The sequence below is a fragment of the Mytilus galloprovincialis genome, chromosome 2 (assembly GCF_965363235.1).
Source record: "Mytilus galloprovincialis chromosome 2, xbMytGall1.hap1.1, whole genome shotgun sequence".
NCBI classification, from domain to species: domain Eukaryota; kingdom Metazoa; phylum Mollusca; class Bivalvia; order Mytilida; family Mytilidae; genus Mytilus; species Mytilus galloprovincialis.
This window is the reverse complement of record NC_134839.1, coordinates 93,666,893-93,682,299: the sequence shown is the minus strand read 5'-3', so window position 1 is coordinate 93,682,299 and position 15,407 is coordinate 93,666,893. Positions and strand designations below refer to the sequence as shown.

Sequence of the window (15,407 nt, the reverse complement as noted above, 5' to 3'; positions counted from 1 at the left end):
ATGTTATGTTTACATTTTATGACGTCAAACACGCGAAGCAATGCATGTAGTTTTTAAATTTGATAGATGTTTTCTGTGCTTTTTTGTTAAATATTTGTTTGTTTGGAGATTGGACACAGTGATGACTACTGTACCCATAGTTTGACTATTTTACCTATTATGTTTGTTTTGCTCACGCATCGTTGTAAATAAAATGGAATTTGATCCGACTGTCATACAAGTATGACCGGACGAAAAGCATGCTAATTATTTGGACTATCATCTTTCTGACTTTAATTACTATATCTTTCAATTGTCATTTTTAGCTTAAATATTCCCACACAATTATCTTTGGTTTAAAATGTATGTTTCTACTAATCCGATAATGGACTTCGTATCTACGTGTCAAAGACAGTTTTAGCAGATTATCTGAACAATGGACAATAATTGCCTAATCCGTTGTTACATGTATTTCTAAATTATTCTGTTTTATATACTTCTTAAAAATAATTTATATGCAGTTTTGGATAGGTTCTTAAACCGTCAACACCGGACTCAATATTGTAACATCGTTTATATTCTTGTTGGATCGTTTATTAAATTGTTAAACTTTAGACCGACTTGAATCTTCATTTTAATACCCAGCAAATAGTCAGGCTATACATGGTGTTTAGAGACTCGTGAGTGTTATCTTTTATAGATCAACACAAGATTCCGTTACCTCCGCAGCCAAGCGAAATTTCCCCAAGGACAAATTACAGACAAGTGACTAGTTTACCCCAGAATTATTATATTTCGGACGAACTATATTTGGACAGTAATATCAAAACAATGGATTATTACGGATATTCCTTAAGACCAGCATGGATGTGGAATTATATGCCGTATCGAGTTAATCCAGAAAGAAGAGAGTTTATCAGAATGTGTGGAAAATGTGGAAAGCAACATACCAACAAGAGTTTGTGTGCCGCTAGAAATTCAAAATGCTTTAAATGTCAAAAACCAGGACATTTTGCTCGACAGTGCTTCACTCGTGTTGGCCGAGTTAAAATTCATAAGAATGAACTTAAAACTGTTTCAATTTCGACACAAACGGAAAATTGTAACAATAATAAATCAATTAAGAAAAAGGAAAGAGATTCTAAAAGACTTCAAGATTATTTTGATCGAAAACGGACACTTCAGGAACTTCCATTTAACAAAACCGGGAATGCTGTCTTCATTTCAACTATCAATAGTGATTGTTTTCTAAGGGACCAAATTGAAACTTTAAAATCGCAATTGGAAGACGAAAATTGCATCCATACGTCAACATTAATGGAATTGACAAGAGAATTTGAAAATACTCGGAAGCTTCGAGAAACAATTAAAATTAGAGACGCTAAAATTATCGAACTGGAGAACACCGTACAAAGATATGAGAAGGGACACGACAAAATAACAGACTATATCACTGAGATAAAAGAAGAAAAAGAAAATTGGAAATTACATTGTAGTGATGTTTCAGTAATGTACAATGTAGTTAGAAAAAGTGAACTTGATTTAAAGGCAATTTGCAAAAATTACGAACATGAACTAGAACAATTAAAAAACAACACTCGAACAAATTCAGGAAATTATCATCAAAACAGGCGTAACTATCAATACCGTGGAAGAAGATATTAGTTATGAAAATTCAAATCCCGTGGACGTGATTCTGGACGAGAGGGGCATATATGACCGGACGAAAAGCATGCTAATTATTTGGACTATCATCTTTCTGACTTTAATTACTATATCTTTCAATTGTCATTTTTAGCTTAAATATTCCCACACAATTATCTTTGGTTTAAAATGTATGTTTCTACTAATCCGATAATGGACTTCGTATCTACGTGTCAAAGACAGTTTTAGCAGATTATCTGAACAATGGACAATAATTGCCTAATCCGTTGTTACATGTATTTCTAAATTATTCTGTTTTATATACTTCTTAAAAATAATTTATATTCAGTTTTGGATAGGTTCTTAAACCGTCAACACCGGACTCAATATTGTAACATCGTTTATATTCTTGTTGGATCGTTTATTAAATTGTTAAACTTTAGACCGACTTGAATCTTCATTTTAATACCCAGCAAATAGTCTGGCTATACAAGCGAGAAGGATTATCGCTATAAAACCAGGTTCAATCCACCATTTTTCTACATTTCAAAATGTCTGTACCTAGTCAGGAAGATGACAGTCAGTCGACAATTTGGAGAATATCTGCATTGGTTTTTTTTTTATAAAATGCATAGGTAAGGTTTGGTTTTAAAAAGGCAATATCTCGTTTAAATTTTTCACCTTTCAAATAGTCTTTCCATGAAGAGGAAAATAGCGGATTAGTATTTTTCCATTCTCAAATTCATAATTATTTAGTGACTTTTAATTATTACCGAATTTGAAATGATTGAAAGTATAACTTAGTTTTTCTTGACAAGCCAATACTACTACTAGTAACCGACAGAAAAATTGAAATATTAACAAAAAAACAACATCGAATAAATCAAAAAGGACAACATACCCTTACACACAGATAAGGATAACGTTATGAGGTCTGGTAGGCACATTTGACCAAAACATTAGTTATGTCTCATAAATAATTTATTAATAAAACAAGTGTGGACACAGATGAGTGTGGATAGTATGTTTGGATGTTTGACAGTGTTTTATGATAAATGTAGTTCTATGATTTTCCTATATGTGTTATTAACTGTGTTGCACGATGACAACCAACAGGAGCATTAGAAGTATTGTTTATTTTATATTTAGTTTAGTTTTTATGTTCAAGACAGACATGGAAGAGACACTAATTGCATTAGTTACCAAATGATTATGATAGAATATGTTCCACATCTTTGATTTTGGATACATTTTATAGCTAGGAGAGCAACACATAATAGGTTCAATTTTTCGTGATTTTTTTAAATTGGGAGATGATATCTGAGAACATGATATAAGGAGCCTGTAATTCAGTGGTTGTCGTTTGTTTATGTGTTACATATTCGTTTTTTCTTTATTTTTTGTACATAAAGATTTTAAGAAGCCTGTTATTTTTCTCCTTTGAATTGTTTCACATTGTCATTTCGAGACCTTTTATAGCTGACTATGCTGCATTAGCTTTGCTCATTGTTGAAGGTTGTGCGGCGACCTGTAATTGTTAATTTCTATGTCATTTTGGTCTGTTGTGGAGAATTGTCTCATTGGCAATCATATCACATCTTTTTTTATATGTATTTGCTAACTATTTGTATGGTTCTATTTATATATACCGAGTGCCAATGAAAACGCAACACTTGGTTTTTCAAAAATAAAATTTATATTAGAAATCATAATCTTTCAAAATGAATTGTTCTTGAAAATAATCAATTCTAACAATAGATCGATATCAAACAAAAATGTTTCATTGTCATCTTTCGGGCCCAATAGATAAACGAAACATCCAATGTCGAATCATCAAATCACAGTCCTAACTAAAAATGTTACAACCCCGTTGTGCAGCGCAATCTCGACAGCGCCGTGGAATTGATCATCCTGGACGTTTAATGTGATCTCAAGGAATGTTATTCCACTTGTCCTGTAAGGCAAACTCAAGCAAACTTTATGATATTGGTGGTGGTTTTCATCGTCTAAACCATGTCAAATCTGATACAAAATTTGCTCTATTGGACCTAAATCTGGCGAAACGCACGACTTTTGGCCAAGGCGGGTGCCAAATGTCTATGTAACCACCACTGACGATTTTTGGTACATAATGAATGATTTTTGGTCTACAGAATTCGATGTTTACACCAGACAGCCGTTTAGATGTCGGCTGTGGTCCTCTTTAACCGTTGAATTTCTGCGCAAATGGTGCTTTACTGAAATTGCTCCATAAGATCTACCGTGACCACCATTGAACTCACGTGACCTTTGGACATCCATCAGAGTCGATATAGGATATGTTAAAGACCAAATGTATCAGTTTTGCTGAGTGTTTCTTGCTTTTTGAACCCCGGGATGTGGCTTATCATTAACTGATCCATTTTTGTTGAATTTGTGGATGATTTGGGTTATTGTATGCTGTGAAAGGCTTCATTGGATCATGCCCGAAACTGCATGTCGCTGGTTGTCAGAAAGTCCTGGCATTTACTCAGATGTTTATTGCAGTTTCCTTACAATAAGGGCGGGAAAATTCATGACATTAGCCAAGCTTTAAATGACAAAATCGTGAAAATGGTGCGTATGTTGAAAAGCGGTGCACTCGGTTTATGTCCATTCAAAATAACCCTTACTTCGCATTTGTTCCAAAAATCACCCAACTGAAAGTTGTCGACAATTGTCTTTAAAGTCATTTTCAACCAACTTTACAAAGTTCTAATATAAAATAAATAAAAATTATCAGACTTTTTTGAAAAACAAAAGTGTTGCGTTTTCATTGGCACTCAGTATATCTTTGTGGTGGCTTGTCAGTATCATTAGTAAAACACTTTAAAATGTTGAATTGATCTTCAGATTAGAAGACATTTATTGGTTTTTAGTAATGACAATGCCTAACATGATGCTTGGGCCTGATGAGCTAGAAAGTAAGCTTCTGTGCTGTTTTCTATCAATTCTTTGATAATATCTCCTTCAAAGCTGGTGAAAGCAAAACAAATTTGGTCAATGGACAAATAATGTTTGGTTCAAACAAACAAAAAATGCTTTTATCTCCCTGTTACTTACATTATACATAGAAATGATAATACTTGGAGACATCCTTGTACATGAGAGTTGTCTGTAAAATCTTCATTTCACAAAGAATGAATTGCATAACAATGAACCGAGCTCAAAGCAAAGCACTTTAATAATACACTTTGACAGAGAGCTCAATCCAGTGATATACTTTGTACTACAGGTCCTTCATGAACATCCATCAACCAGAACCATAGCTCAATAACATGCCATTCTACATGGTTGGATCAGAAGTCCTGAAAAAGACATGAATTTTTTTTTTAAAGTATATATGCATAGGTTAAAACTTTCACAAATTTGTGGTATAATCATTCAGTGTCTGGCAACTATCAATCGCTTCATGCACAAACTGATATAGGTTGAGCATGAGTGCCCCTCTGTTGGAAATAAAAACATACCTCCACCTAATTTTAGTCAACTGATGAAGAAACATTCAAAACTATAAAATGTTATTTAAGACTTGTCAGTGTCTATATATAGCTATTCACCATCGCCACTGAATCAGTGATATATGTACACATAAATACATGTAAGACTAAAATTAAAGTACATATATAAGACTAAAACTGACATTCGGTCTTTACCTTCATTCCCCAAGTCCTGTTCAAATCTGATTCATGATAAAATAAAAATTACAACCAATAAAATCAAAGGCGAATTAAGAGGCCCCCCTCCTTGTCTGGAAAAAAAATGGTCGATTATTTAGAGAACCACTGGAGCATGATCAGAGTGGGCCCTCTCTTAGGCAGTCAGTGGGCCCCCACTTATGAAAATTTCTGGATTCGCCACTGGAAATATCCCTCTAATAGACTAGCGTTTAAATCCCAGTTTTCTAATATGGTAGCTAGGTGGAACCTAAAACTAAAAAATTGTGAAAAAAATATTTTAAATATATTTCAAATGCATGTACATGTGATAATATAAATTCTCCAAATTTCACTGTATTTTCCCTTTTGATGTTTTTTTAACTACAGCCAGTTTGGTGTGGGTTGATGTTTGATTGTTGTACATGTTATATATTGGCATGAGATTTGTTTATATACATAATACTTATTTCCCTAAATTCAAATAAAATAGATGTGAGAAATTAAAGGAAACCATATGCAAATATTAAAAAAATAATTTGCATTTGTTCTGTTGATTGATAGTGGTACACATATGAAGAAATGGTGAAATCACTTATATATAGTTCTGATCAAAAGTTTCATGATAGACATGCATGGTAAATAAGTAGTAGGTTGTTTGAAGTTTGCAGCATATTCAACTTTGAAAATCTTTTTCAGGTCTACAATCCATATAAAAATCTGTATATATATGTGGTATTATTATATACTTAGTCATGTTAGTAGTAAATACAGATAAATTGTATGTGTAATACAATCATTGGCAAGCGTGCTGTATCAGCCACCCGTGATATCGATATCGATATCTGTATGACGTCACGTCATCGATTGCAGTCACTGTTGCAAAGGCTTTCAAATCCCTAATTTGTATGACGTCATGTCAAACCTATAATCTGTATGATGTCATGTTACATAAAAAAACATCTACTTGAGGTATATGTATATAATAAAGTGTATATGATATGGCTTTTTCAATATCACACACCATATCAACCCTCAACCAATATAATCCCTCGAGCAGAGCTCTTGGGATTATATTGGTGTCTCGGGTTGATACAGATGCGATATTGAAAAAGCCATATGATATTCTCTATTAATTTCCAATGAGACAGCTTTCCAGAGGTTAAAATAACAAAGTAATTATAGGCAACCATACAGCCTTAAAACGTGAGAAAAAACCAGTCTAGACATGTTAAGTAAGCAACAATTAAATTAAGAAAAGTAATGCCCTGATTTGCAACTTATAAACAACTGGTTTGGAACCCCCCCCCCCCCCCCCCCCCCAAAAAAAAAAAAAATCAAAGAGCAGATTGCTCTGAGGGATACGATTGCCGTTGTTTTGTTGACACATGTATATGTATACATGTAGCTGGATAATATTATTTTCAAAACTAATTCAACTGCACATGTAAAATAGTTACAAAATAGCCAATCCCGGATAAAAGTGTATGAACAATGCAATTAGGCCTATTGTGTTTTATTTTTGTACTATCAATTCCAAGTTTACTTTCCACAGCAGTCACTGAGACTCAGAGTGAGAGAAGGTATTTCACTACGTATCTTATCACCTATTTTCCTACGATAATTCTAGGAGGAACCCAATTCCTAACTCTTTAAATATTTAATTTCCTTTCGGTCAGTGATCATGACTCCTTTCTGTACACATTTATCGGTTTAAATTGCGATCGTTTTAATATAATACACTTTATTGACAGAACGAGCTAATACTCGACATATTGTTTTGATTCAGAATTCACGGAAGTTACTTCCAGAAGGGAGACAACTCGAAACAATAATATAGAAGACTCCATTTCGCCTGAAGGGGTGTTCTACGATGTGGACTATATTTATTTTAATTTAAATGATGCATATGATTTAAAATTATGCAACAATAATAACCTTCAATAGCAGACATACATAGAAAAGATCCCATGAGTTAAAAATTAATTAATTGAGTGGGGAATCCATTCAACCATTCAATCGAAAACCCCTCGAAGTCAAGAAAACTATACCCATGCGCATAATTTCCAAAAAAAACCTGGAGCAAGAACGTATATTAAATGTTTATTAAATGATCTAGATAGTTCTCTATTTCTTTATGGAAGTACAATCTCAAAAGGTACCTTCATAAAGGTAAAATATAAGAAAAACTCTACTACAGTTCTTATATGACAGAAATAGATTTATCGGAATTCAGAGAACTCACGAATTTTATCAAAACTGGGAATTCCCTCTAACGTGTTTCTAAATTTATAAAAACACTAAATATAAATACTGCTGAATTCTGATTTTCCCTGTTGTTAAAAACACGCATATAAGTCAAGGGAATTATCAAACATGAAGATTATGAAAAGAACATTATAGGAAAGTTGTTAAAGTTCAATCCCTTTGTTTGTTTTTACCTTTTAAAGCAAGACAATGATGAGAATCTGAGATGTTCCTTAATGTTTAGAATAAAACGATTGACGTGAGGGCAATGCTCTGAGCCACCAGTATAAGTCTACAGATTGCTTTAAAGCAATCGTATCCCAAAAATTGTTCCAATGAAGATAAAGGCAAGCCTGGAGGGGATTCATTACATTTGGAACAACTTTTCTGAAGGATGGATACGTATGAAAATTAAAATATGTAATAAGATTGCCAATAAGACAACTACCCACAAATGTTCAAATGACAAAGCAATTATAGGCAACCATACAGCCTTCAAAAATGAAGGAAACTGTCCGAACATGAAAATTATGCATTAATACAATTGAGAAGAGTAATGGCCTGATTCACAATTCCACTAATAAACAGGTCGGGAACATCTACCCTTCAAATAAACCAGATGCTCCACAGGGCGCAGCTTGATACTACAGCAGAGGCCGAACCCTGAACAGTTGGGGCAAGTATGGACACAACATTAAAGCCTGATACAGCTCTGAATTTGGATTGTGATCAAATAGTCAAAACAGTATAGGTTTCTGACACAGAATGAATGTAGTCTAAGGGAGCTACCATTTGATTTTTATGGGGGGCTAGGATGAAAAATTTTGTCCTGCATTTTTTTTAGCTGTAATCTCTGTCCTGCCTTTTTATTTTTCACTCTATTCGGTCCTGCTTTTTTTTTTAATAGTTTGTCCTGACTTTTTTTCATAAATTGTCATCCTGCCTTTTTTTTTTGCAAAGTGTCTCATCCTGCCTTTTTTTTTTACTCAAAACTCCTGTCCTGCCTATTTTTTTTTCAAATTTCATCCTAATGTATTAATAAAATAAACAAGTGGAACTTACGCGGTCATATGTGTAAAAGAAATGCTGGAAAGAAGACATTATATATACTGAATGCTTGCTTGGATATTTTGATTTTTCACTGTAATAAAACTGTTTGTTGTATTTTAGAAATTTGAAATTGTTTATTTCATTTATTCAAATTGCCATTGATATTCCATTATATCTTCCATCAAAAAGACTAGTTTCGGAGAAAAAAAAATCTTTGTCTTTAATATATGAGGGTCTGGTTGAGGTTAACAAAATAGAGAACAATTTGTTATTCCAGACTAAACATGAAGAACAGAAAGAAAAACAAATAGGCAAAACAATAAAGGATAGAGAATAATGAACAGTAAACATATAAAGTATAACGAATAGTTGGCAAAATAGATAAGAAAAGGAAAAAAAAATCATTGTCTATTTGATTAGGGAGTTATTGAACCTATTTTTTGCTTTGAATCTGTATGAGAGTTTTACAGTTCTTGCAATGTCAAATGGTGGGTACACATAATATATTTGGTATATGTAACACATTCAAATGACAAAACATCTATATATAGTCAAGTAGCTAGTGTAAAACGATGACATTATAGGCTTATGAAATTAGATAAATGTAAAGATATTGGTTGTATGTATATGAGACAAAAGTCCTATTATATACTAGCTTTGATTCTGTGAGGGCATATATAAGTTTTATATAGTATGGTTTTGACCATTCTGTGAAGGCATACAAAAAATACAATTTGGAAATTAGTATGGCGTTCATTATCACTGAACTAGTATATATTTGTTTAGGGGCCAGCTGAAGGACGCCTCCGGGTGCGGGAATTTCTCGCTACATTGAAGACCTGTTGGTGACCTTCTGCTGTTGTGTTTTTTTTATTTTGGTCGGGTTGTTGTCTCTTTGACACATTCCCCATTTCCATTCTCAATTTTAAGTCTTATTTAGTAGGATATCATGTCAAAATAAAATAACGTTGATGTATATAAAAATGTTATCGGGTGAAAGTTCATCGATGATTTCCAAAACCTTATATACTATCGCTTCCTTTACTAATTATTGATAATATGTCGATAGTCCTAAATATAACGATTTACGGCAACTTCCACATGAACACGATTCAAGAACATGAGTTCAAGTCAGAAAACCAATTTTGAAATACCTGTACACCTTACAATTATTCTACACACCAACTATTCTTGAAATATAGGTGACCCATTGCACATCTAAAAACCAAACTTAACCAGTAAAACTTAACATTGATCAATGAACCATGAAAGTTAGACCAAGGTCAGATTAACACTACCATACAAACATGTACACAATACAATCATTTATTTACATGATTTTGATAGAGTTGACCTATTGCATATAGTATCCAAGAAACAAACTTAACCAGGAAATCTTAAGATTGACCAATGAACCATGAAAAGTAGGTCATGGTCAGATGATAATTGCCAGACAGACATATACACCTTACAATCATCTCATACATCATATAAAGTTGACCTCTTATTTGTAGTATTAGAAAAACAGACCAAAACTTAACATTGGGCAATGAACAGTCAAAATGAGGTCACGGGTCAAATAAAAAATGCATAGTTGACATATTGCTTACAGTATAGGAAAAACAGACCAAAACACAAACACCATACTTTAACCGCTTAACCATGAAAATGAAGTCAAGATCAGATGACACCTGCCTGTTTTACCAACTAGAAATTGATAATGAGGGCCGGTTGAAAACAAAACTTTACGACAAAAGAGATGCTTTCAGCTTCCCAATTGTGAACTTTCCATTTTTTGTAGTAACATTCCAGCTGCGCCTGCATACGGAGTATATATCTCCTAATTGATAAATTATTTCAGGGCTTGTATTTCCTATCATGATTTCCTTGATAGAAGGTTGCTGATCACAAGGAAAGTATAAAACCAAGAATTCCAAATGAATAAGTTGAAATCATCCCTTCGTAAATTATACAAACGCCATTTTGAGTTGGTTGACCGTAACAGAATTACCGTTTCACAGATAATATCGGATATGTTCCTGATGTCGTAACTACAATCCTCTTCCCTTTTCACGAATGTGACCTACTAAATTAGACTATTTACATGGTTTGTAATAACAAGAGCAAACGACGGATGCCACATGTTGAGCAGGATCTCGAGAAACGAACATGCAAGGATCGTTAAAAAATAATTCTACGACAATACGCCTATCATGTAAAGAAAAATGGCTTCCCACTACACCTAAGCAAACCAAATTTTTATATATGATTTAATTTAAATTTCTGAATTTCTAATGATTGTTTATTAATAAATGCCTTCATCTTGCGCATTGAATCTTTGGAGATGTACTACGGATGCAAGGGTAATTTAGTTGTAATTAACGTGCAAGAGTAAGCAAACAACGGTATTTATAAAGTAATTGATAGCCTAAAATGATATGTTGTAAATCTCTAGAATTTCAAGAGGACGTGTTTCTTCTTTCACTTTTAAAGGTTATTTTGTAGTTTTCCTCTTACTAAATGAACACTTTACTTTAGTGATACGAGGATCAAAATAGTAAGATATTTTACCTGCACAAATTTGTACAAAACTCAAAGAAAAGTTCCAGTCAAAAAGAATGCAAATAAGGATTTTTGTAAACTTTAATAGAAAAATATCTTTGTTTTTCACAAATATATGAAAATCAACAAGAAAATGAATCAACAAATATTAACGAATAAATGCATCGTAGAAAATAATCTTAAAAAAACGATAAAACTGAACTGCGCTAAAATGTACTTTCAGTACACCTTCTAAAGCCTTCATCATTTCATGCAATGCTTAACATCCAAAATATTTCATAAATATAAAAGTAACATAAACTATATCATAAAAACTTTAACAATAAAATTATCACAGAGTATACATCTTTAGTTTCATACTAGAATCAATAAAATGTTTAGGGTGGGGGTGGGGGTGCTGAAAAATATATACACTATTTGAGGGATTCGAGAGCAAAAACATTGTCTACTTAATAAAAGGTTACATTGTACTTGTTTCAAAAACATTAATTTAGACTCCGTATAATATTCAAAACGTATAAAGATAATTTGACTGTGTGTGTTTTCATCATTTTTCAACATTTTTTTATTTACAATTACCACATTCATGATATTGAAGTAAAATAAAAATCTAAAAATATGTATCAAAAAGATAATCTCATTAATATGAGATATGACTACGGTTAAGTATTATTTTGCCTGAAGATGCTAGCCAAGGTTTACGACCCAGTCCCCTCCTCTCGTAACCCTTGGGTAGCGAAGATGAACATAGATATAGGAAGATGTGGTATGAGTGAAAGTGAGACAACTCTCCATCGAAGTAACAATTTATAAAAGTAAACCTTTATAGGTCAAGGTATACAGCCTTCAATACGAAGCCTTGACTCACACCGAACAGCAAGCTATAAAGGCCCCCAAAAATTACTAGTGTAAAACCATTTAAACGGGAAAACCGTAAATATTTATATTAGAAAAACATTTTTTTTAATACAATAACAATTAGATACAATAATACGCGTCTGGCGTACCAAATCTTTGATGAGTTTGATGACTTAATGGGAAAATAGAAAATGACTAGTTAAAGAAACACATTAATATAAAACAAAATACATGTCTCTTAAAATAATACTTTCTATTTGTCCATAATTCACTATCTAACTTAAATGCAATCGAAAGATTTACATTAAAGTAATAAGTAATAATAAGTACAGCAGCAAATAGTCAAACAATGTCAACACCATCGAATAAAAACACTTTTTACAATACTTCACAAACATCCAAAGACAGATTTAATAAACGTTTGAATTTTGAATATCAACTGAAAAACATAATAAATAAAAAGCGATTTGAAAACATATTTGATTACACTCAACACAATGCAAAAAAAAAAAAGTAGAAAAAAACAAGTCAACTGTTTCGATATAATAAATGCTCCTTATGCATGCCATTTATACCTACTTATCACCAATTGTATGGTAAGTCAATTTGCTTTAATGCAATGTCAACATAGCATTAAATTATGTTTCACATATGTTAGGTTGCTCTTGCACATTGTATATATGAATATACCGTGATACCATATATACAAAACTTAACTCTGATTGTTTAGAATTGGCTGAATTTCACATAATTATTTTTACAATAAGCTTTTACTTTAAAAGTCCTACATCATCAACAACTTACAAAAAATGTATTAATTACTAAACAATTAAATACTTATAATCATTACAAAAATTAAATACTTTTAAGTTCTATCACAGAAATGCAATGGTCAGCAGGCGTTACAATATAAGTTCTCGTTGTTCCATTTAAAACTGTTTCAATCCCTTACCGAAGTGAGACACGTCAAATCACCTAGGTGTTGGTTGTTGTGGTTGTGTTACTCTTGTTGGAACATGTTGTCTTTGAGACTGACCATGAACTCGTCCTGTTTGAGCTTGCTGACTTTGGGGCGGAACCTGGTTCCCTGGCGGGGGCTGTTGTTGCCTTTGAGGGTTAACTGAATTCCGTGTGGGTCGTGGTTGACTGGCCAGCTGTTGTCGCGGTGGTTGCGGTACTGGACCTTCTATATATGACGGAGGGTATGATATTGTACTGACATCACTTTGTCCTCGATTATTATGATATTCTACAAAAAAAATGATTAATCAACATGTTTTTATAAATATGATATACATGTAATATATGACAGAAAGGAAATATTTATGATCAGGGACTGTTTTTTTTAAACATATCATATAACACACTTTGGGACCTGATGTCTGATGGTAATCAGTGTTATCAAACGTAGATCAAAATTATCCCTTTTAATCATGACCGCAATACATAATATTTTGTCTAAGACGACATATTGTCGGGAAAAAATAATATGATCAAATGAGTTCATAACACAACCAATTTCACATATATATTTAGTTGTAATATTATTTTTATTACAAAGTAATTTCTTTTTGGCATCTCACATTATAAATTATGAAGTTATGATCCCCCTTTAATTTGGCATTATTTGTGTTGCAACGTCAGTTTTAAGTGTTTTTATGACAGTTTTTCGCATACACGTTGTTTCTAGGAATTAAATATAATTAAAACTTAGACACATCTAGTTGTACAACAATTGGATCCTAAGTTGCATACAATCGTCATATTTTGAAAACTTTACCAGAATGTGCTGTATTTTGAACCTCCGATTGACTGTTATCATGGGAATTGCTTCACATACCATTACCACTTTGGAAAAGAACAGAATTGTGGTATTTGTGATATATATTGGGATAACGTTAAAGTTCAATGCCGTGTTTTGCCAGAAATGAACCTTGTCCTTTGCAATACTAAGTTAATTCCACTTACGACTTATTAATCTGTAATCTGTTACATAACCCGGGGGAACGGGAAGACTATCTTTAATAGCATCATCATATGAAGGTGGAAGTTGACTAGGGACGGAATAAGGGGGTGGATTCTGTGGTCTAGCAGCTGAAAATAAAGAAAAGAAATATTAAAAAACAATAAAACTCTATAGGAATGTTCCCTCATTTACAAAACCTTGTCCCTCTTTGAATTTTGTCGAGCAAAAATCTATTTTTCAGCTTAGTTATCAACAATATGAATACGATTTCCTTACCGAAATTACTCATTTCTGGTACGCTTCATAATAGTTTAAGAAAATCACTTACTGCTGAAAACAACAAAAATGTATCAATTCTGTATGCATTTAAAAGTGTGGAAGGTTGTAAAACAATGTCTGCACGTCCATTTAATTGTTTTTTTTTATTGATCAGAACCAATCATGTCAGTATTGAATCACTGGTAAAGTGACCAGTGGTAGCGACAGTTCCAATCATGCCAGCACTGAATCACTGGTTAAGTGACCAGTGGTACCGACAGTTACAATCATGTCAGCACTGAATCACTGGTTAAGTGACCAGTGGTAGCGACATAGACAATCATGTCAGCACTGAATCACTGGTTAAGTGACCAGTGGTACCGACAGTACCAACCATGTCAGCACTGAATCACTGGTAAAGTGACCAGTGGTAGCGACATAGCCAATCATGTCAGCACTGAATCACTGGTTAAGTGACCAGTGGTACTGACAGTAACAATCATGTCAGCACTGAATCACTGGTTAAGTGACCAGTAGTACCGACAGTAACAATCATGTCAGCACTGAATCACTAGTTAAGTGACCAGTGGTTAACAGTAACAATCGTGTCAGCACTGAATCACTTGTTAAGTGACCAGTGGTAGCGACAGTAACAATCATGTCAGCACTGAATCACTGCTTAAGTGACCAGTGGTAGCGACATACCCAATCATGTCAGCACTGAATCACTTTTTAAGTGACCAGTGGTAGCGACATAGCCAATTAAGTCAGCACTGAATCACTGGTTAAGTGGCCAATGGTAGCGACATAGCCAATTATGTCAGCACTGAATCACTGGTTAACTGACCAGTGGTACCGACAGTAACAATCATGTCAGCACTGAATCACTGGTTAAGTGACCAGTAGTACCGACAGTACCAATCATGTCAGCACTGAATCACTGGTTAAGTGACCAGTGGTAGCGACATAGCCAATCATGTCAGCACTGAATCACTGGTTAAGTGACCAGTAGTACCGACAGTACCAATCATGTCAGCACTCAGTCTGAATCACTAGTTAAGTGACCAGTGGTACCGACATAGCCAATCATGTCGGCACTGAATCACTGGTTAAGTGACCAGTAGTACCGACAGTACAAATCATGTCAGCACTGAATCACTGGTTAAGTG

The 15,407-nt window shown here is 33.5% G+C and overlaps 1 protein-coding gene across 1 annotated transcript in view; it reads right to left on the bottom strand.

Moving 5' to 3' along the window:
* Positions 1–11,219: 11,219 nt before the first annotated feature.
* Positions 11,220–15,407, bottom strand: part of LOC143064913 (uncharacterized) — a 29,748-nt gene continuing 25,560 nt past the window's right edge. Inside the window, exons 4-5 of the mRNA XM_076238127.1 lie at positions 13,983–14,108; positions 11,220–13,263 (exon numbers count right to left, since the gene is read on the bottom strand). Of these exons, the coding sequence (XP_076094242.1) occupies positions 12,986–13,263; positions 13,983–14,108 (404 nt within the window). The 3' untranslated portion in view covers positions 11,220–12,985. The remainder of the gene's footprint in view (positions 13,264–13,982; positions 14,109–15,407) is intronic.